Here is a 23,351-nt window from a genome sequence, read left to right as displayed (position 1 = left end):
GTGTTCTTTTACTTCCATGTCACTTTCATGTAATCACTCTTGTTTGGCGCTCTTTGCCCTTAGTCGGCCTTGCGCCATTAAACTCTAAACATCATCATCATCGTGACTCGAGTGTCTACGACATGTCGAGAGTGGTCGACCAGCGTTGAACCCTCTTAAGCTCCCTTTGGCACCAAGACTGCCAGAACAGAGGCCCTCGCTAAGCATGTAGCGAATCAGAAAATGGGAAATGAGGGGCTCAGCCCCTCATTCGTGAAAAGCAAAAGCAAAAGCATTCGTGAAAAGCAAAAGCACGAACGAAACGCGAAAAGCCCGAGGTCGTGAAAAGCAAAAACCCCTGTACCAGATGTCGGCACACGTTAAAGATCCCAAGGTGGTCCAAATTAATCCGGCGACCTCCACTATGGCCCGCCTCATCGCCTGCGTTGCGTCGGCGCGTCAAACCCTACACTCACTCGAAAAAAAGTTCATCTTGTGTATGATAAGGTTAAAATTGACGGAAGGCTCTTTTCTTGGAACGAAAGCAGCAACAAATTGGTAGCAGTATCAATAAACGTCAAGGAAATGGAAATGAAAAAAATGTTCCAAGCGAACAACTTATCACGAGAAGCCGAAGTCAGCAACATCAATCAATGTAAATGCTCGCGGTCTCGTCAACAAAGTAGGCCAGCTAGAAGCGGTCCTCCTGGCACATACACCATATATCGCTGGCATCACAGAAACGGGGCTGCTGCATTCCGGTGTATCTGATCGAGAAGTTGTGCCCCCAGGATATGCGATAGTGCGTAAAGACAGGGAATCACGTGGTGGGGGCGTTGCGCTGCTTTTTAAAGATGGGATTCATTTTAGATGCAAAGCATCTCTTAGTCGACCCTCCGTCGTCCGGCGTCCGCACCTCTCCTCCTCTCCACAACAGCTGTGATAACGTCGCTCTCTCTCCCCTCTTCCTCTCCACACCACCTGTGCGCTAGCGCGCGCTGCTCCTCCTCTCCCCTCTGCACACTAGCTGTCCAATCACGCGCTGCTCCTCCGCTCCACTCCCTCTGCTCTGCAAATAAACCCGTCCGCGCTCCGCTCAGTTGCTTCTTCGGTACTGCGTCGTCCGATGACTGCAAATGGACGCCAACGATTCCGTCAGCGAACTGGCTGGCACGCCTTCAACTAGCGCCAGCCAGCACGCTGTCAGAACCGCGAGCAGTTCCGAAGACAAGGCTGCATAGAGGAGAGCTCGCGACGCCGAACGTAAACGGCAGCGTCGAGCAGCGGATTCCTCGCTTCGAGAACGAGAAGCCGCTTCGAAACGCCAGCGGGGAGTAGCTGATCCAGATGGCGTTCGGCAACGTGACAACGCTTCGAAACGCCAACGTCGAACAGCGGATTCCTCACTTCCAGAACGAGAAGCCGCAAAACGTTCCCCACTACTCGATAAATAAAGAAGACATTTCATACGCTTCTACACGTGTCTTTACTCTAACAACCAATTAACACGCTACTACTCCACGGCTTTGCATCCCCTCAGGGTTTCCACGTGGCAAGATGGTGTAATTTTTTTTATCATGCCCGCCGTAAAAGATACTGAGGCTCTGTGGTGCGACGTGCATCTTCATGATAGGATCGCTAAAGTGGGCGTGTTTTACATTTTACAGGCCTTCGAATGCGGAAAGTGTGCACCTTGAGTCATTATCTGATGATATGCAATCGCATGTGCGCGGGGGCTCGATTGTACTTGACGGCGATTTCAACCTATCTGAGATTGACTGGTGTTACATTGCCCCTGAAACAAAAGCTCAAAGCACCCTGCTGGACATAATGCTTGGTTTTATTCTTGAGCAGCTTGTCCCCACCCCTACTCGTGTACAGGGAACGTCATCCTCAATCTTAGACCATGTCTTTGTTAGTAATAGTCTTTCATTAAATGAGTCGCGAGTAAATATTCTTGAAGGACTATCCGACCACAAAATGGTCTTATGCACATTGCCATTCACTAGCCCACCTACATTCTGTGGTCAATAAAGCAAATACCCGCCTTTAACAAAGCCAACGATGCTGCTATAATGACGTACCTTGCACACGAGTACTCTGAATTTCATGATTTTTGTAGCGATGATTGCTCTAGTATTGAAGCGGTTTGGCTGAAATTCAAGTTTCATGTCATGCATTGTATGCATAATTTTGTCCAGACTATGTCCAAAACAATTCAAAACCGCAATCCGTGGATTATGCGTGAAATAATTCAAACCAAGCGTAAAATCAAGAGGTTACGAAAAACTAACAAGCAAAGGAATGTTTCAGGCTATCGCTCTCGATTCCCTTACTAGATCACTTAAAGAACGAGTGCGTAACGCTAAAAATAAGTTTTGTGGCTCTACATTTCATGAGTTCATTAAGAACGCGCCTCATGAATTCTGACAGTATATGAAAACAAAGCCGACTAACCCAGTTTCACCAGGTGGGTTAGATCAGGCGAGAGCCGATGATTTCAATGCCAGTTCTCGGTCGGTTTATACAACTGATAATGGTTCTGCGGAAATAAATCCTTTCCTGTACAATCAGGATATCGGATTAATAGACACGCCTACCTTGTCGGAGGCTGGTACCCTTTCGCTCCTTTCAGGTATCAATGAAAAGAAAAGTAGCTGTCCAGACGCGATTCCCAACAGCTTTTTGAAACGGTACGCGGAACCAGTCAGCAAATATCTTTATCTCATATATTCCAAATCTTCGAAAGACTGCTGCCTCCCTGCTGAATGGAAAACTGCTAAAATTACTCCCGTACTCAAATCAGGTAACGCTGCGTCTCCTTCTATATTACCGGCCTATTTCTACCACCTGTACTTGAAGCAAAATTCTCGAACATATCGTACTGAAATTTTATTCTGCAATATTCTGCTCATGAATCAGCATGGCTTTATATCAGGACTATCTACTGTTACACAACTTGTCGAAACGCTGCATGACCTACCCCTCGGCATAAATGAGCGCATTCAAACCGATGTCATTTTGCTCGATTTTTCGAAGGCATCCGACCGTGTCTCGCACACTAAACTACTCCTTAAACTTAAATACAGATTAGGTGATGGCCCACTTTACCAATGGATTAACAATTACTTAACTGACCATTTCCAATTGGTGCAATACGGCTGTCGCTCTTCCGACCTTGCTCCAGTGTTCTCAGGCGTTCCCTAGGGATCCGTATTAGGTCGAGTTTTGTTCCTAATCTTCATAAATGACATACGTAACTATGCTGACGTGAAACTTTGGCTCTTTGCTGATGATTGCATTCTCTATAATGAAGTACGGCACCGCGATGACCAGGTGAAATTAAATATTGCCTTAAATAAAATACCTCAGTGGTGCGTATATTTGCAAATGACAATAAACATTGACAAAACCTTATTCATGTCCGTTACAAATAAAGCGTCTAAGCTAGATTTTCCATACCATTTTAACAATGTGCCGCATCGAAGTGTCAACCATTATAAATAATTACGCCATCATAATATCGTCCGACCTCAGCTGGACAGAGCACGTGTGTAAAATGTCAAATAAAGCAATGAACAAACTATTTTTCCTTAAACGGGCCTTGTCATATTCTACACATGACACGAAGCTTCTCGTATACGTCACTTTTGTCCGCCCAGTTGTAGAATACGCAAATATTGTGTGGTTCTCCCCCACTGCGAACAATATCGCAATATTGGAAAGGGTTCAGCGCAAGGCCATCCGCTTTATCTTTAATAGATATGGACGCACTGACTCTCCTACAGCTCTGTTATAGCGTGCTGGTCTAGCTACCCTGGAAAGTCGCGCAAAGCTTTTTCGGATAAAATTTTTTATATCAACTACTGCACAGACCGTTGCGCATAAACCCAGACTATTACTTGAAATTTCATGATGCATGGGATGCATGGGAACTTGATACTTGAAATTTTGTGAAGAAGGGATGCATGGGAACTTCTTGATTATGCATTTGTTAAAAATACTTTTCGCTATTCTTTCTTCCCACGCGCAATTCGTCAATGGAATACAGTATATGCAGTCGTAACACAGCAGCCAACACTAGAAAAATTTATGGAACTAATTGAACATGCTGTATTAGCCTAGAATGAGATATCACTATAAGTAATTAAATTCTTTTCGCCATGAAATCCATCCGGTTCCGTTTGTCCCCGGAAAGCATTTGCCTACACTTTTTTCTGTGTGTTTTGAATCCAACTTGATGCTGTCTACACCGCGTGTTGTTTTCGTCTTGTTTCTCTTGAGTTTCCCTGATGGTTGGCGTACATTGGCGTTGTTGTATGTATTATGTAAGAATGTACTACTGCTATTCTTGTAATTTTTACATTATGTGCTCTTTTTGTGTAGAATTTTTTATATCGGACGTTGACGAGCTGTGACATGTTGCTCACCCCTGTAATAATCCCCTTGGGGGATTGACAGCATACTGTAAATAAAATAAATACGTACGTACGTACGTACATACATGCATACATACATACATACATACATATATACATACATACATACATGCATACATACATACATACATACATACATACATACATACATACATACATACATACATACATACATACATACATACATACATACATACATACATACATACATACATACATACATACATACATGCATGCATGCATGTATGCATATATACATACATACATACATACATGCATGCATGAATGCATACATGCATACATACATACATACATACATACATACATACATACATACATACATACATACATACATACATACATACATACATACATGCTGCATGCATACTGAGAGACGATGGTTGGCGTGGCCGTTTATTCCAGCACTCGGGCCAAGGAAGGACCCAAGCGGTGATGATGACTATTTACAGGTGATGGTGATGCCGAGCCATCGGGGCTAGCACTGATGATAGTGGGTGATTATGGAGAAGCGCCGGTAACATAACCCAAAGTACTGGGAGTGTAGTCACAGGGTCTCACAATTTCCCCTCCGCGATCGAAAGCGGCCTCCTGGCCGCGAGTCTGTCGGTGGTACGGCGGTTGAATGGCTTCAGCCGTGATACATGGACGATTTCAGTACCACGGCGACAGCGGTATGCAGGCGGAGTTACTGGCGTGATACGATAGCTGACAGGAGAAGTCTCTTCCAAGGTTTGGTATGGGCCAAGAAAGCGGCGGAGGAACTTCTCGCGCAGTCCGGGGACGTGAACGGAGATCCATAGCAGCACTTCATCCCCAGGCCGGAACCGAACAGAGCGATGGTTCGCGTCGTAGCGAGTTTTTCGTTCGTGCTGCTGACTTTCCGTTGACGTCGCGCGAGTTCTCGGCAGTGGGCGAGCCGGCAAACGTACTGCTCATGAGATGATACATCACAGGCGACAGGAGCGTAGAAAAAACTTGATGCGAAAGTAATACATGGGGACCTACCAAAGACGAGAAAGAATCGTGAATAACCGGTAGTCTTGCTTTGCGGAGTTGTAAACGAAGGTTACAAAGGGTAGGATAACGTTCCAGTTACGGTGATCAGGAATAATGTACATGGAGAGCATGTCCGATAGAGTTCGATGAAATCGCTCAGTCAAACCTTTCGTCTGGAGATGGTAGCCGGACGTTGTTTTGTGCGCCGTGTTGGAAGCACGCAGAAGTTCTTCAATGACGGTAGGGAGAAAAAATTTACACCATCTTCCCGCGAGGGGAACCATGGGGTAGATGCGACGCATCGGGGTTGCCGTTGCGTTTCCGTTATGTTAGCGTGTGGATTTTATCGGGGTGGCCGGTGCTTGTTACGGTTGCGCCGGCCATCGCGATATCAGGCCTGTTAGTCTCCATTTCAAATCATCGGCGGTCACCGGAGGATGTCATCGGAGGAGCGCCGGCGGAACGACTGAGCGGAGCGGCGCAGTTACCGCGTTTATATGTACGGTGAGGGGAATGAGAGAGAGCAGCGCAGAGCAGCGCATGCGCATGTGTTAACCCGCCCGCAAGCACAGCTGGCACGGCGACGGAGCGAGCGCAGCCGAGCGCTAACACGCAGATGGCGCTGCGGTGAGAGCGGCGCTAGCGCGCAGCTGTTGCGGCGAGGAGAATGGGGGAGGGATGCGGACGCCGCCGTACTACGCCGGAGGGACAAGGCGGGTGAAAGAGATGCGTCGCATCTAAAACTTTGCCGCGGGGGCTCAGAAGGGCGCGTGGTGCTCATGACGCAAAATTATGTTGTGCAGGATGAAGTCTGCCACTTCGGCGGCGGTGCCAGAGCAAATGGGCGCCGTTTCGGCGTATCTAGTCAAATGATCGACGGCCGTATCTATCCATCGGAATCCACATTAGGTCGCAGGTAGCGGTCCATACAGGTCGATGCCCACGCACTCAAAGGGAGCCGAAGGAAAGGAAGAGGCTGCAGTAGTCCGCCAGGAGGAGTAATCGAGCGTTTGCGGTGCTGGCAAGAGGCGCCCGAGCGGACGTATTTGGCCACAGCTGTAGAGAGGCCAGGCCAAACGTAGCGGCTACGTATTCGCTCGTATGTTTTTGCGAAGCCAAGGTGCCCAGTGGTGGCCGCATCGCGATACTCCTCGAGGATACGACGGCGAAGTGGACCGGTACTCCAGGGACCCATTTGCTGCCATTACGATGGTAATTTTGGCTGTAAAGGACACCATGTAGGAGTTGAAACTTGGCGAGTTGACGACGCGCACGGCTGGTCGGAGTTGGCACACGACCGTCGAGGTAGTCCGTGATGGGGTGGCAGTATGCGTCTGCTCGCTGTAGCGAGGGCAAATCACCGTGTCCATCAATGCTAGGGAAAGTGATGGGTGCCAAAAGGAGATCTTCGTCGAGGCTTTACTGTACAGCAGTTGATGGAGGAGACAATGGGCAACGAGACAGAGCGTCTGCATTCGTGTGTTTCTTTCCGGACTTACACGTCACGGAGAAGTGATATTGTTGGAGACGGAGACCCAGCAACCTGGGCGCCCAGACACGAGTTTCATGGAGGATAACCACCATAGCGGATGGTGATCTGTGACCACCGTAAAGTGACGGCCATGGAGTTAAGGGCGAAATTTTTGAGCAGCCCAAACTATGACAAGGCATTCCTGCTCTGTGATGGAGTAATTCTTCTCGGCCGGTGTCAACGAACGACTAGCATAGGAAATGACCCTTTCCCGGAGCTGAGCATCACTTTGAAGGAGAACACCACCGATTCCGTGGCCAGTTCCGTCTGTGTGGAGGACAGTGGGCTTGTTTTCATGAAAGTGGCAGAGTGCCGGGCTAGACGTTAAGGTGGTTTTCAATGCCTCAAAATCTTGTTGGCACTCATTCGACCAAACGTAAGCTGTGCCGGACTGTAGGAGCTGGTTCAGAGGTGCCGCAATGGTGGCAACGTTCCGGACAAAGCGACGGTAATACGAGGCCAATCCGAGGAAACTACGTAGATCTTTTTGTTGGAACGGTCATGTAAATCTGACAACGGCAGCGATTTTTACAAGGTCGGGTCGTAGGCCGTCCTTGCTAACGATATGGCAGAGTGCCTTGATAGTGTTGGCCGAAAAACGACATTTTTTTTTAGTTGAGCTGAAGTCCACCATTGGAGATGCACGTAAGCACTTCGTCGGCGTTGGAGATGGTCAGCAAATGTCGAGGGAAAAACAACGACATCGTCAAGATAGCAGAAACAGGTCTTCTATTTCAGTCCTCTGGGCACCTAGTCCATCATCCGCTCAAAAGTTGCCGGGGGCATAGCACAAACGGCATGACATTAAATTCATATGGGCTGTCGGGAGCCGCAAACGTTGTCTTTTCCTTGTTGGACTCGTGCATCGGTATCTGCCAAAAGCCAGAACGCAAGTCGAGGCTCGAAAAGTATTCGGCTCCTTGAAGGCAGTCCAGGGTGTCGCCTTTCCGGGGCATGGGATACACTTCGTTTCGGGTAATTTTGTTGAGGGCCCAAATAACTGCACAAAAACGCACGGTACCATCCTTTTTCTCCACCAGGACGACTGGGAAAGACCAAGGACTGGATGAGGGCCGAATAACGTATCGCTGCAGCATGTCGTTCACGTTCCGTTCTGAAGGCGAGACTCGGTACGGGCGGCGGTGAACAATAGTTGATCCATCTGTTTCGATGCGATGCGTAGCTGCATGGGTGCGAGGAAGAAAAGTTGAATAGGTGTCGAACGAGGCACGGTGCTTGTGTAAAAGTTCCAGTACTGAGGATTTCTGTAATGGGGTAAGGACCGGACCGATGGTGACCGCAAGAGACGACTTGGAGGAAATGGCCGCGGAAGCCACAGATGTAGGGGAAGGAGTAGCAGACGGAAGGATGGACACCTCGTCGGCAGAAGCAGAAGCAATCGCGCAGCTTTGGGTGAGTAGAACCACTTCGGAAGTCGTATTATGTACAGGGATAAAGGCGCACCCTTGGGAAAATCGCAACAGACAAGCTGCTACAGCAAGACCCCGGGAAAGGAGGCGGCCGCACGGGATGGCCAGCACATCGCCGTCAACGATTTCGTCAGCGGAAACTGAAAGGATGTGCTCTTGACAGGCGGGCACGACGTGGTCGGTACTTAGCACCAGATGAGGCGTACTTGTTTCCGGAACAGCTGAGTGATGAACGTCTGTGATGCTCATAGCTGGAGTGCGGCAACAAATAACAGCGGAAGTCGACTAAAGAAATTCCAAACCAAGAATATATTCTTGGTTGGGACTTGGTTTGGCGAGCCCCCTATAAGTTTATAAGCTTATAGGGGCTCGTGGAGATCTCTGCACACTCGATAGAAACGCGTACTTTGCAGAAGGCAGAAGGTTGAATGGACGTGTCGTCCGCACCACGTAACAAATGGCCACTGTACGGGTTTTTTACCTTTCGTACTCTCTTACAAAGATCAGCTCGAATAATATAAATACTTGCCTCAGTGTCCATCAAATCCTCAATCTCGTTACTTTCAACCGATACTGACGTGTTCGACGGGTGTTCTGGAGGAGTTGTTATTGTCCCGATAGATGCAGTTTCCCCTCCAAAAACTGCATGACTTAGTTTTCCGACAGGAGGGCGGGGTCACGTCCGACAGGGCAAAGCGGAGATACAGATAGTCGAAATGGTGGTGGGGAACGACGTCGTGACGCACGAGCATTGGTTGGGGAGTCAGCAGAAGTGGCAGGAGGAGAGGACCGCCTTGAAGGAGATGGGTAACCCCTCTGGCGGTAGCCGTGACGAGGGTTTGGTCCGTCACGTTCTTACGTGTCGTAACCACGTTGCTCATCAATTAAACACCTCCCACAGAACCGAGAAATGTGCCCGCGAATTCCGCACTAGAACCATACCGGCCGGTTGAAAGATTGCTCAGGGCGCTGCGGTCGCCGTTCTGGATAGTAAGGCTGCGGTTCAGAGATCGGGTTGACCGCTGCCACATAGCCCGGAGCTGGTTGGACGGGAACCGCTGCCCCGGACAGAGGCAGCCTCCCAGCTACTTCGGAATAGGATGTCGTGACTGACGTAGCGGTAAGATCGGAGTGCATGCTTCCGCGAGTAGACGCGGCGAGCTCCTCTCTAATAATCTCTTCTCTCGCAGGTAAGGTGCAGCCGAGTAGTGACTGGTAGCAGAAACATGCACAGAGGTGCGGCAGTCACGTTCTTCCCGAATCAGTTCACGTATTAGAGCTCGAAGGTCCTCATCGCCCACGTGACGGGTCACGGTATCCTGTCGGAGACGGATCGACTGAAGGCCGTCTAGGCGTTGGCACGTCGTCCTCACATTCGAAACGGGATTTGGAAGGGCCGGGGCAGTAAAGGCGAACTGGCTGATCCCTTTCAAGATGTGGCGTACGCGATCAGCCTCGATCATGTCTTTGTTGACCTTTCGGCACAGGGCCACAACATCTTCAATGTACGTCTCACAAGGATGTTGGACTCGCTCCTCCAGCTTCTTTTTCGCGATGTCTGAGCGGGCAGCGGAAGAACCAAACATCTGGCACAGCTGCGTGCTGAAGTTGGACCAGTCATTGATACGGTGCTCATTGTTCAGAAACTACGTCTTGGCTATTTCGTTCAGGGACCACGAGACGTTTTGAAGCGTCGCGTGGTCGCCCCACCTGTTAGAGGCGCTGACGCATGCGTGGGTGTCAAGCCACCCCTCAACGCCCTCTCCAAGAAGGCCGCCGAACACCGGTGGATCCCGCTGGCGACGAAGTGCGGATGATCCCGCACCGGTGGCCGGTTTTGCTGTCGGTAAGCGACGACCCGAACGGCGCTCCAGGAGTGCACTCAGAGATGGAGGACAGGGGGTCAAGACGCGCGCTCCACCACTTGAGGGACGACGGTTGGCGTGGCCGTTTATTCCAGCACTCGGGCCAAGGAAGGACCCAAGCGGTGATGATGACTATTTACAGGTGATGATGATGCCGAGCCCATCGGGGCTAGCACTGATGATAGTGGGTGATTATGGAGAAGCGCCGGCAACATAACCCATGGTACTGGGAGCGTAGTCACAGGGTCTCACAATACATACATGCATTCAGCGGACAAAACGTGCTCGAACGCCAGCAAACGTGTTTCGCTTCGGCTCTCTATTTATTTCATCTAACCTCGAGCTTTGCTCAAATGACCACTTTTCACCAGTGACCCACGCTTATTCAAGTTCCCGGCTACTTGTCCATACCTCTTCCTATTACCCTGGATTAGAGACTGGGCATCGTCGCCGGTAAGCGTATACTGCCTTAGCGCGGCGCCAGCTACTGAGGTGCTGGCGGTTGAAATCGCTCGTGGCGTTCCTATCGCGGCCGGGCTCATTTCGCACACCGGCAATATCCCCCGCCTTCTATTTGTCGTGTTCGGCACCAAACACCCCGATGCTGACCTCACCAGCGGGAAGCCAGGCCAGTAATAATTGTGTCCAAGAAGGACGCTACACTCTCAAATGTACCCCGAAGACGCCGACGACGACGATCGAACTAGTGGCTGGAACACCTGGACACGTGTCAAGCTAAACAAGAAAACGGCAATCACGAGACTGGATCGGGTAAGTAAGCCCCGCTCCCTGCTCTTGCTATGACCACTCTCGAAAACAAGTACTAAAGGTATTTCCAAAAACGCACTAGCAATTCTTATCGCCGCATAAGGACCCTCGTCGGAGCTAGCTGAGCTCGTCGATATGGTGTAGCAGGTAACAGCATCTGACTGACAGTGTAATATTCTGTACTGTACGATTCTGCAAACTAACGGCTAACATTCATGTATGCTTTATGCATAGCTCCCAAGAGATCCTCGTCCCTGTTGAGGCGTCTCCAAATCGGCCACACACATCCCGCGAGGTTATCGCAGTTGAAGCAGACGACTTAAATGAAACCATCTTTCAATGCATCACTGCGAGCAGGCGGACATTTTGGCTGCCATATGCATGGCAAAGGCCAACCAAGATGTCCTCATGTTCGAGTCACCCACACTCCCTCGAGTAGTCAAAGATTACTTGGCCACCGTACGAGTTACGCCATACGGCCCTAAGCGAATGATCCGCTTCGGCTGCCATAGCATCGGACACCTGGCTAAGTATTGCCCCAGGCAACCAGTGTGTCGGAACCCCCACAATAAGGAAGAGAACTGTGAACTCTCCAGCGTGGCCTGCAAAGAAGATGGCCGTAGACCCGACGTGTGCTATCAGAAAAGTAAATGCCCTCTCAGCGCTGTCATTGCGGGGTTTCTTGGGCGGACTGAGCACGTGGATACTCGATATCTGCTCCAGACAGCCAGGTGAAATTCCAAGCGGTGAATTTAGATACGGCCTCAGCCGCTAACTCCATTAATGAGGCTATTGTGGCACAGCTGGACAGCTTGCGCACTGAAATACGCAAGCTGGGAGAGGAGGAAAAGCTCCGCGAGGGGACAGCCATATAGTCGCACCAAGCGCCTCCCATATCAGCCTCACGTATGTGCCCGAGCACTTCGGCTCGATGGCGCAGCTCCCAGTGCTAGCAATAAACGCACGCCTACATCTCAGCAGCACCCCGAGGACAGTTCGGAGGACACCCTAAAGTTCATACGCGCAGACCTTCCAGAGTAACAGCGTGAACGCCAAAGGGATATAGAAAAGGCTTGGTACTCTATCCGACAGCTAAGCCTCGCAAACAAACGCCATGCTGCAACTAATACCAGTAAATTCCCGGGACTTCCCAACGAGGATGCGTTGAGGGCTCCTCAAGAAAGGTTGCACCAAGAAACTCCCTGGGTTAATAAAGCACTCCCTGAATATACTGCAATGGAACTGCCGCAGTTTCACACAAACCGGCTCCATACTTTCGAGCCCCATTATTCACACTTCACCCTTCTAAATTCCAGTCCAGGAAACCCGAATCACTCCTCGAGTCTGCGGCTTTGTGACTTTTACAGAAGGGGCCCTGGCCACAGTCCACACTGCACCCCCTCGGTTATTGAACAAACGGCGGACTTGGGTTGTAGCAAAATTTCTGTCCCGGAGCGAAAGTTCAAACATCATGAGGCTGTCACCGTCCACACTCGCCTCCCGGACGGCAAGCCGCTGACTGCAGCTCGGTCTTTTACAGACCCGTTACTGGCTCACAGAAATCTGTTACATAGAATTGGCTTCAGCAGTTGGGTATCTCAATATCGCTGATCATTATCGGCGGGGATTTTATTAGCAAAAGTACGACCTCAGGTTCAAACCAGTGGCTGTGGTGTCCGCCTCGACGAAACCTCGGAAGAATGCAACCTCAGTATCATCAATGATCCTATGCAACACACATCTATTGGCCTGCATATCAAGCAACTGAACTCCAAACCACGTTCGGCTTCGAGCCATGATGGCCTCACCTCGCAACACATTCGCAACCTGGACGTAGCTACTAACCTAGTGCTTCTGGATATTATCGATGACCTTTTGGCTACAGGCACTGTTCCGAACAACCTCAATCTCATGCTCGTCCACCCCACCCTAAACCTAACAATGACCGTCCAACCTGTGTTAACCTTCGGCCCATTTCCATTCAGTTATTATTTTCTTAAGGGCCCGAATGCATTACACAAGGGGGGGGGGGGCAAATACATATAGGGAAGACAATAAATAATCATAAGACAAATACAACTGGGAATCAAGACATAACAGTGACTAACATGTACCAGTCAACACAACTAACATAGAAAAAAAGGGCAAATAAGAAAGAACTAATACCGAATACACAAGTTCGGTTACAACACTAAATAAAAACAGATTAACAAAAGACAAGCGAAACCGGTTACACAGGTTCAAAATAGTAAGGCGTATGAATAAGCATTGATGTCTTTGGTTGCGATTATGGTCGTTCAATTTTTTTCGAAAAAATGCTTGACTCCAACTTGAGTCCTTGACTCCAACTTCCCTTGACTCCAACTATTTACAATCTCATCGAGCCTCTCATAACTAATCGTCACCATGGCTCCACCCATCACAAACTGGCTTCTGGCCAGTTTGTGATGGCTTCTGCGACGTGTCATCAATCTCACTTCCACAGCAGGCAGCCCCGTCTATGTCCTTGCCATCGACATGCGTAAAGCTTTTGATCGCGTCATCCGAGCTGCAATCCTCAGGGAATTGGCACAAGCATTTCCAATCCAGCGAGCCCGAAACTGCATCCTGTCCTTTATAGATAACCGCGCCATACGTCAAGCGCCACGCACCCGGAATGGAGCCCCAGGACCTACTACCTGAACAGGGGCGTGCCTCAAGGCTCCATTCTTGGACCTGCGTTTTTCAATTTGGCAATGGCCTGAGCTGCTCGGCAACTAGAGGAGGATTGTGTTGCACGACTCGTGGTCTATGCAGATCTTACTGTATGTGTTGGGTGTTGTGTCGTATTTTAAGGCTCATAAGCAAGTAAAGCCATCATCCGCCAAGCAGAAGGTTGCGTGGCTACTTTTATGTATAGTGGCTTCTTTGTTTTAAGACATTATAGTTTATTTAGGAGCGTCGCTAATTTTAAAACTCCAATAACACAGGAAATTTTAACAAGAGCATCGTCTCCTAGGAGTAAACTGGGATGACATGAAGTATGTTCGTTGTGGAACTGCTTATAATGTTTTTATTCAGGACCTCAAATTTCGCACATGAAAGTAAGATGTGGTTTAGTGTTAGTTCTTGGTCACATTCTTCGCATATTCATTTATCTTTTTTCATCAGGAGAAAGTTATGTGTCAGATGTGAATGCCCTATGCGGAGGCGACATAGAATGCGGCGTTCTTCGTGTCTGCTTTATTCCCATTATGCTATGGTGGGTGAATTTTGTGGTTAGTTTCGGTATCCCATGAGGACTGCCGTTTGGCTGTCAGTTTACTCGTATAAATTTCATATAATCACCGTGAGGAATGTTTACTTGTTTCATTCTTCCATTACGGTCCTGTGCGGCACATGCATCGGCTCTCTCGTTTCCACTAATACATGGGGCTAGGAACCTCCAGCTTCGGCTGTTAATACATTGTGTATTATGTCTCATACTATAGGCTGAGCCACACTTGTGAAATGCAGCGGTATGCTAACGCTGAGGGAGTCTGTAGATAACATTGTTTTTAAGTTTTATTTCTATTATTCTTTCTACAGCCATAGCAATGGCATAACATTCCACTGTGAAAACTAGTGTCACTAGATAATGTTACAGAGTATTGGCACTCTTTTCTCCTATTGTTCGGTATCGCCGCCACGATCATTGGTCAGTTCGCGTCACGCGACACTTGCTTACACTGCGACGGTTCAAGAGCGCTGCCATTTTGTTGCTTGTGCATTTTCAGTCGGTAACCTCTGGAAGACTTAGCTTGTCCCCCCTGCGCTGCGGCTGCGCGCGACTAACGTTGTTCCGAACACGAATCAAAGATAACGCGTGTAGCAGCATTTCAGCAGCTGAAGTGCGTACGAGCATGCCGTTTTGCTGTATCTTCGGCAGTGTTGTTAACAAACGCCCCGGTAGAAGTTAGCGGCGAGGCCGTAGAAGAGGCAATCTCGCAACACTGATAAACACCAAAATGGCCGCCGTTGCTGACTTGCGTGCCTGAGGGCCGCTACTCTTTTACCTTATCTAGTGACACTAGTAAAAACCAAGGCACACTGTGGTAGCCTGATCACTTTCCCCCACTTCCCTTGAACTACTGCAACCAGCAACATAGCGTGACGTTTTAGAACCGGCTGTGTAAAAAGTCATGTAGTGTCCATATTTTTCGTTTAGTGCCAAAAAAAAATCCTGTATGATATGTCGTCCACGTGGTGTCTTTTTTTCAAGGTGTGTTAGTGTAAAGTCATATATATTATGAAATATGAAAAGTATACCAAAGTGGTAGTCGGTCGTGTATCTCGGAAGTTTCAGGTAATCTGTCCAAAATACTTAGTTCTTGGCATTTTTTGAACCGGAGGAGCAATGGTCTGATTGCTTGGGGTTTGTGAAAACACAGCGTCGTAGATAGGCATTTTGTAAGTATGCGGTAACAGATTTTTTTGCAGTGAACGGATCTTTAGGATGCATGATCATGGCAGCATGGTTTTTCTGTGTGCAAGTGGGGGGTTCATTTGTTTCAACGTAAAGACTGATTATGAGTGATGTCATATACGCACCAGACGAGACTCGCAGACCTAAATTGTGTACTGGGTTCAATCGTTTCGAGTAGGACTGCTTGGCTGAGCCGTACACAGTGCAATTATAGTCCAAGCAGGAGCGTACAACAGAGCGATAAATTTGTACAAGGCAAGCCCTGTCAGAACCCTAGTTTTTGTGGGACAGGACTTTAAGTGTATTTAGAGCTCGGGATGCTCTCTTTTTCAGCATATTGATGTTAGGAAGGAAAGTGAGTTTTTTGTCAAATGTTATGCCGATAAATTTGTGTTCATTTTGTACGGGTAAATCGATTTCCTTGAGTTTTAGGATGGGATTGGTCTGCAGCCTCGTTTGAGTCAGAAAAGAATAGTCACTATTTTGTGTGGTGAAAACTGGAACCGGTTTTTGTCTGCCCATGTTAGTCTATTTATTGTCAACTGTACTTGTCTTCGCAAGTCACTACATTGGAGGATGTGCAAGGTATTTGAAGATCATCAACATAGACAGCATACATATTCGACTTGGGATATATTTTGGATATGGAGTTCACTTTCCCCGTTCACCTGTACAAAGTTCCTTGAGAGGGTTGAGCCCAGGCACACTGGCAATGAATGGTCTGCCATGAAGTCGTTCAGAAAATTCAGCATTCTTCAACTCATGCCTAATTCTATTAAAAGAAATTGTTCTATCCGCTAGGCGCGCAGGCTGGCATAAGGCCAAGTAACCTGCTCCTACCAAACGGGTCCTGAAGGCAAAACACAACTCTGTTCTATTCGACAGAACTGGACCTCCTTGGTAGCTCACTCAATTTCATTACGGCAGCGAAATACGCTTTTTCACCCGAAAAAAAAATGCAGCAAGCATTGAACAACTTACCAATTTGGCGCCATACTTCCGTAACTTGGGCACAAGTGACGTGTTATGAAGCGGCACTAAGGACGTTATTATCAGGGTGCGTCAACCTGATTCAAGTGCTGCGATCAAACGGAACGAGAACCCCCCCTGCAATCCCACGTTCCTTAGATCGGCGGCCGCCAATCGCGCACACAAGATTTCGTGACGTCACACAAAAATTGCCAGCCAGAGAGTCGGCACGGCTGAACATGTTTTCTTTAAAATCTCTATTATTCATTTGAATTTGGCGATAAACTTGTTACCAGTACGAAACCATCTTCTTTGGAGGCGGTTTCGTACTGGTAACAATTTTACCAGGAGCCTATTCTAGTAATGCATAATCACTGAACGACGTCTTGCTTTGCTTTCCGCGCCGTGTTTGGGGCACACCTTGTTCACGCACGCTCCACATCTCGTCCCGCAAGCTTTTATCCTGCTCACTGCAACATAAAAGCAGACCATTTTTCAGTTTTGATGTTAGGCTCACCATCTGCATGTAGACCAAGCTTGCGTGAAGCTCCGCGTTGATCTGCTCTTGCAGCCCAAGCCGGCATCGGTCGTGCAGGAAATACTTGTTCTGGTTCACTTGCTCGTTCAGGTTGTTCCCTGCATGCGGAAAGGGTGGATTTGGGGCGCTTCTCTCGGCTGGCCAACCAGGCCGACGACGTACCTGCGGAGGCGACGCAGAGCAGCGCAAACGCGAAGATCAGGATCGGGAGCATGGTGCTGCTGGTCAGAGCGCCGGCGGACCACTGGGCTCGAGTGGAGAGCGATAAGTGCCGTCTTGAGCACTGGCGCCGACGCACTCAAGATAGCGCAAGGAATCGGCCCACCCAAGGGGCAAAGGGCGCGGACTCCTCCAGTCGCAGGCAATCTCCTTGGCTCTCGGCGAGGCTTGTCAAAAGCTCGTTGCTATAACCCCAGCCTCCGGGCTTCCAGGCACCATTTACTCACAACAGCTCTGTTGATGTGAGCCGGGTACGGACCTGCAGCGCTCAAAACACGTGGCTTGAGATGTGTACACGACGAATAACCAAATATGCCGCCGCAAAGAACCACGCGAACGTCGTTTCGAAGCAACCGTGACTACTACCACGCTGCGGATACCAGCATTCTGCAGATATAACTGTCCGGCGTAGATAGTCTTTCCTGAGCTACCCAAATACGACAGTTTTGGTCCGTCTCTCATCTGTCACTCAAATCACCCATAAATGTTACTGGTGGGCCTGCTCGGTTGTGCGCTCCGGGGACTGCTGGGTGAGGGATTGGTGAGGAAGGGGGGGACAACAGAGGCCGGTGAGAGGAGGAAGAAGAGATTATAAAATACTAGGGTGGGAATTTTCGACTAAGACGAGGACGAGTCAGGCGCCGAGCCCAACAGACGCCTACTGCGAAGAAGAAGGCATCGGAATGGTTGTTCACCACACTGTTCTCTGTGCAGAGTGTAAATATCTTAACTTACCACCGACACATGCACCTTCCCTTGCCCTCGCTGGACGTTCTCCCACAACAGGTGTGGTGGGAAGAGAGAACATGCGGAGAGGAGGTAGAAAGGGGAGGGACAACTGAATGTGGTGAGAGCAGGGAAGACGAGTGGAAGAGGAACAACCTGTTGCAGAGGTAGGCGAGTAGCAATGTGTACAACCACGCCTCCTCTGTAGCCTTCAGTGCCCGGGAAAAGGGGAAGACGGTGCAACGTTTTGCCGTCAGGTGCCGCCACCCAAACAGGGGAAAGGGGAAAAAACCCTGGAGACTTATAGAACAGAGAAACTAGAAATCAGGAAGGAAGGATTCGATGGCGTTACGCGAGGTAGTGCATTGTTCTTTCAAGCACGGGCGTGGTGTCTGAGAACACGGGAATACACGGCTAATTACAGGCAACACAACGAAACTTGTGCATGCTGCGGCAGGGGTCGGGAGACCGCAGAGCATATTGTCATAGACTGCACAAAGGTACGACCGCGGCGGGACGAAGGGGAAAAGACGTACACGGAGGCTTTGGTATTTGGTGTGAGGGGAGCCTCAACTTAAGGGCCGTAGAGGTGACGAAGAGGCGGCTGGAGTGGTGGTGGAAAAAAGGTAGAGAAGAGAGTGGGATGTAGAAGAGCAATATACCGAATTAGAATTTAAAACAGAGGGGGGGTAAACAGGTCTGCAAGGGCAGGAAGAAGGGAAGCCATGGGAGTTTAAAACCGGGAGGGAGGGGGGCAAACCGATTAGGTTAGTTAAGGCTAGGGAAAATAAGTAGAATAACACAGGCAAGTCCAATCGACGTCGCGTTACAAAGGGAGGGCCTCTAATCACCATCATCATCAAGGAGACGGGAGCCTCCATTCGCCTAATCGCTGCATTCAGGCTCTGGTGAGATCAGCTGAATTTCAATTTTATTATATTCTGGTGTAAGTCTAGTCGAAGATTAAGCTGTAAACTTCGAGGTTTTTTGTGCGACTCATAACGATCCCCAGTAGTTTCTATTGCGGCCACTGAGCGAAAGCGCACGATTGCCGTTTCATCCCGCGGTCGTTCTTCTGCGCAACCACCGCAATCGGCACAAGTTAAACAGCATGGCTGTGCGATGTCGCGTTTGTCGCTAAGCAAGCTAGAGTGTCACGTCACAATTGACAACGAGACGGAAGAGCAGCTCTTATGTAAAATGGCTCAAATTTAAATGATACGACATTATGAAGTTCGGGCTTTGAAAAGACAGCAAGCATATGCAGTTTGCAATTGTGCTCTCACGCTCACGGCTTAGAGGCGAAAAAACATTTATTGCACATGGAAACAAAAAAGAAACTTGTTGTACACGCAAGCAGTATCCCCGCATACTTTCTTAAAAGTGGCTTCTTTGCAAAATATTTGCGCGCATCGCGCTCGTCCGTCACGGTGGAAGAATGGTTCGACAAGAGGAGCCTGAGGAAACGAACTGAAATCAGGTCCATGAGTTCGCCACCGTGTTCATGGCTGTTGTCACTTGTGCACTTTAGCAGCCTTGATGAGCAGAGGGCTAGCACAGTGCACTTCGTTAACTCATACACTGACTTGCAGATTTGGGTTGTTCTTGAGTGCACAGTCAGCGAAAGCCCTCAGTGTCCAAAGCAAGAAGAAGCTTATCTGAAAGGTACAGCAGGCCCCCTTGGTTCTGCCAGCATGACAACTGCAGGAGTGGCTGGTTGTTGACTGGCTTGGCGCATACAGAGAGACAGTTCTCGCAATTCATCTTTCGCTTGCGACGCGGCCAATGTAACCGCCTACATACACTGTGGTCGATATTTGCAGTGACGGCAGGTACTGGGGTAACAACGAAGCTGTCAGGTTTTGCAACACGATTGCTGCTATCTTAAACTGAGACGGTGTTTGCGCAAGTGTGTTTGAAGTCAAAGTAGGCTGCACAGGGAAAGTACGGGCTGGATCAGAAGTTGAAGCAGGTGAAATGGCAGCTAGGGACCCTGACATCAGAACAAATTCACTGGGGGAAGTGTGGGCAGGTTCGAAGCTAAAGCAGGGGTGTTGGTAGCTAGGGATCCTGAAATCACAACAACTTCCCTATGAGCAACGTTTGATGCTGCATTGGCTGTAGCAATGCCAGCCTTCAAAACTTTCTCCAGTCCCGACAACGCTGCCCCAACATCCAAAATGTCGTTGAAACCAGACTGCATGCGCAAATTTCGAAACAGTGATCCTATTTGGTCACTGTTGAACCTGCGTGTCAGCACAAACAGAAATCTCTCTTCTGTCAGCAAATACTTAGTGCTGGCCACTGTAGAGTAAGTGGTCACAAGAAGCGCCTCATATGTTTCGTGAGAAATTCACAAGCATGGGTGCACTGTTTGTTAAGTACATCCAAATGCATGAGAAAAGTGACCTCAAGCCACTCAAGCCGGGCGTCTTCAATGTCGTAGTAGTGGCGCGCATCAGCAATAGTCTGAAGGATGTGTTTCATGGTTTTGCTCGTGTCGTGGAGCACAAACCAGCGGTAACGATGAAGGTAATCGTAGGGCCTGCAGTTGAAAACGATACCGAGCAGGTGTGTCCCGCTTGGTCCTTGAGTGCTATAAAGCAGCAGTCACACTTTGGCGACAGCACATGAATCGCTCTTGCAACATTTATTTTTTCAATGTTGTTGGGGAAGACGTGCTTGCGGCTCAAACACGGGACAGGTTTCAGGGTCAACCCTTTCCGCAGCTCGTACAGGTCCTTAAGGTGCGAAGACGAAATTTCAGATTTTTGACCAATTTCATGCGCCAGAAACTGCGACCGAATATTTTTCAGCACGTGGCACGGCTCAAAACTCATGAAAAGAATCCTGTCATGGTCACTGGGGTGTTCAGTCCTGCCGGTCAGTATGCCGCTTCCGAGAAGCTTCATGGAACTTACCTTCACCTCGTTATTGCCAGCCACTAGCCGCACACTCCTGAACCCACATGCTTCCATTTTTTCATCACAAAAATGATCAGTTCATGAAGCTGATGTCCCTTTTTGAAGTAGTGAGCAACCAGAATTCTGAATGGTGTTATCAAGCCCCTTATAACAGAGCTCATAAGAGAATTCGCTAAAACAAGGTCGCTGTTTTCTTGTTCTTGCGCAAGGCGAGCGTCCGTATGCCCAACAAAGAAATCTCTTCACTTGTTGTTTTGCAGCTTCCCCTTTATTCTCATCTCATCCACGATGAGCCAGGAGGCCTTTTGTTGTGGTTCCTCCAAGTTCTTTGCTTCAACCAGCAGTCTTTTTTTGACCAACTTGTTGAGTCCTGTCTCGCCGCTCGTCGTTCTAATGTAGCTCGTCAAGGTCTTTTTACTTGGAACCCTTAAAAACTCACATCTCATGTGTTCATATACTTTTGCAGACAAATGTCTGAGGACTACGCACCGACGGGTTGTTTCTTCAGACCAGGTGGGTCTCATTTTTCTTGCAATGGTGAAGGCTTGAGCGAGTTGGTGCATCATTACAAATAGGGGAACAGCGCTACACAGACGAAACACGTGGAGAAAGTGACAACCACGAGCGCTGACTTACAACTGAAATTTATTTTTCCGCGTGCCACATATATACGCTGACAGTGAAAAATGCAAGAAAGCAAAACTAACATGAATGCTGGTGATAACCAGTGTTTGTGGCACATGGCGTTGGTGCAGTGTGGCGATTGCCTGGGTTATCACCAGCAGTTATGTATGTATGTATGCGACTTTTGGAAAAATAAATTTCAGTTGTAAGTGCTCGCTCGTGGTTATCACTTTCTTCGTGTGTTTCGTCTCTGTTGCGCTGTTCCCCTCTTGGTCATTTTTCTTGAATTGTTATCTGGTCCATCAGAAACAAAGTTGTCGACTGTTTTTCTGTAGCTTTTTCTTTGATGTAGGAGATAACTGCAGCCATGAAATCCTCCTGGAGTTTTTTGAGCTCCTTGTACTTGTCCACAGTCTGTTGTAATCTTAGAATCTGGCTTCTCAAGTCTATTTTCTTACCCATTTGGCTCTCCCTGTCACAAGAAAACAGGAAGTTGACCTGCTGTCCACTTGAACAATCTTTTCACATGTGGCAGCTTTGAGCGCAGTTCCATTTCCGAGCAGTGCATTTGGGGCATGCTGCTGCCCTGTTGCTTTGCCGACAGTGCCGGGGGTGTCCATGGGCTCCGTATCGTGACCTTCGGGGTTCGGAGTGGTCGGCACTGCGCAGGGCTGCCGCCCGGGCGTGCCTGTTGCGCGATCACTTTCGAGCAGCCGATGCTATCTGTGCTGCGTTGACCGCTTCGGTTTGGTTGCAGGTGGGGCGGATAGTTTTCAAAGATTGAAGGTATCTCTCTTTTTTTCAGACGCTGTATCTTCCCTTCAAGAAAATCGTAAGCCTGGAAGTGACGGCTGCATACATTTGTATAGCACGACGTCGCATTCGGCGCCCAGTTGTCCCGTCGGATAGCAGCCATCCATTTCACTCGCACATCGCCGACAGCGGGAATATCGTGGAGCGACAGTCCGGCTGTCTTTCTCTTCTCATCGGACTTGCACAAAGGCACGCAGTAGCAGCACGACATTTCCAGACAGTGAAAAACGTGGTCGCAGCAAACAAGCGAGAAAGACGCACGCTTCGCAGCTGCCGATTGCAGCGAGCCTGTCCGGCACCCTGTTTACACTGCTGCGCCCCCACGCGGCGCTTGCGAGCGGGGGAGAAGCGGACGGCGGCGGGGGTTGACGGGCCAGTTGTACCTGCACTGTCTCTTCTTGGCCCGCAGACAAAGGTTCCCGCAGCGTCTATAATGGTTGGTGATGATGCGGGACCAGCTTCGCTCGAGGTACCGGTTGGCAATATGAGGAGCGAGTGAGAGTAGGGGCGGAGTGAGGCCAGTGGCAGGGAAAAAGCGATCGGCAGTGCAGCGATAAGAGGGGAAATGAAGAAGGATGGGAAGGGAAAGGTGAGACAGGTGTGGTTTGTAAAGGCCGGAGGCAAATGGGAGAAGACAAGGGGAAGAGCGAAAGAGTAGGCGGCGTTATAGGTGGCCGATGCAGCAGAAACGCTGTCTTCTCTCGACAAAACGTGCAACGAAGCAACCCCATAGCGGGGAATTTTTGAGCACGGAAGTGTTTTATGCCGGGATCCACTACGATCTGACCGACGTCATATCCATCACGGAAATGACATCGCCAGAAAAACGCGGCCGCGCCAGGATTCGAGCCGGGTGCTCCGTCGCCGCAACGGGAGGCGCTCTACCGACTCCGCTACGAGGAGCTGAAGCGCATACAGCCGTGTGAAAGCGCCATACATCTTCCTTATAACCACCTCTATTTTGATGGTGCTGCCGTCTAAGAGAGGTGAAGCGAAGTAGTGCATCACGATGCTAATGAGCGCCGACAGTTGGCGGAGCAAAAACGCGGTGGTCGCACATTTGCG

General features: G+C 49.2%; 1 protein-coding gene and 2 pseudogenes across 1 annotated transcript in view; all 3 read right to left on the bottom strand.

Moving 5' to 3' along the window:
* Nucleotides 1-17,302, bottom strand: part of LOC144156361 (soma ferritin-like) — a 68,536-nt gene extending 51,234 nt beyond the window's left edge. The window contains exons 1-2 of the mRNA XM_077688366.1: nucleotides 17,143-17,302; nucleotides 16,960-17,078 (exon numbers count right to left, since the gene is read on the bottom strand). Coding sequence (XP_077544492.1) covers nucleotides 16,960-17,078; nucleotides 17,143-17,194 — 171 coding nt within the window. The 5' untranslated portion in view covers nucleotides 17,195-17,302. The remainder of the gene's footprint in view (nucleotides 1-16,959; nucleotides 17,079-17,142) is intronic.
* A 1,399-nt stretch (nucleotides 17,303-18,701) lies between these two features.
* On the bottom strand, nucleotides 18,702-19,925 carry LOC144162850 (uncharacterized; annotated as a pseudogene).
* LOC144162844 (uncharacterized) lies at nucleotides 19,925-21,127 on the bottom strand (annotated as a pseudogene).
* Between the last annotated feature and the right edge of the window lie 2,224 nt (nucleotides 21,128-23,351).

This window comes from Haemaphysalis longicornis, unplaced genomic scaffold (genome assembly GCF_048455015.1).
Source record: "Haemaphysalis longicornis isolate Haplotype H1 unplaced genomic scaffold, Haemaphysalis longicornis Haplotype H1 scaffold_1, whole genome shotgun sequence".
Lineage (NCBI taxonomy): Eukaryota > Metazoa > Arthropoda > Arachnida > Ixodida > Ixodidae > Haemaphysalis > Haemaphysalis longicornis.
This window is presented reverse-complemented; position numbering and strand designations above follow the sequence as displayed.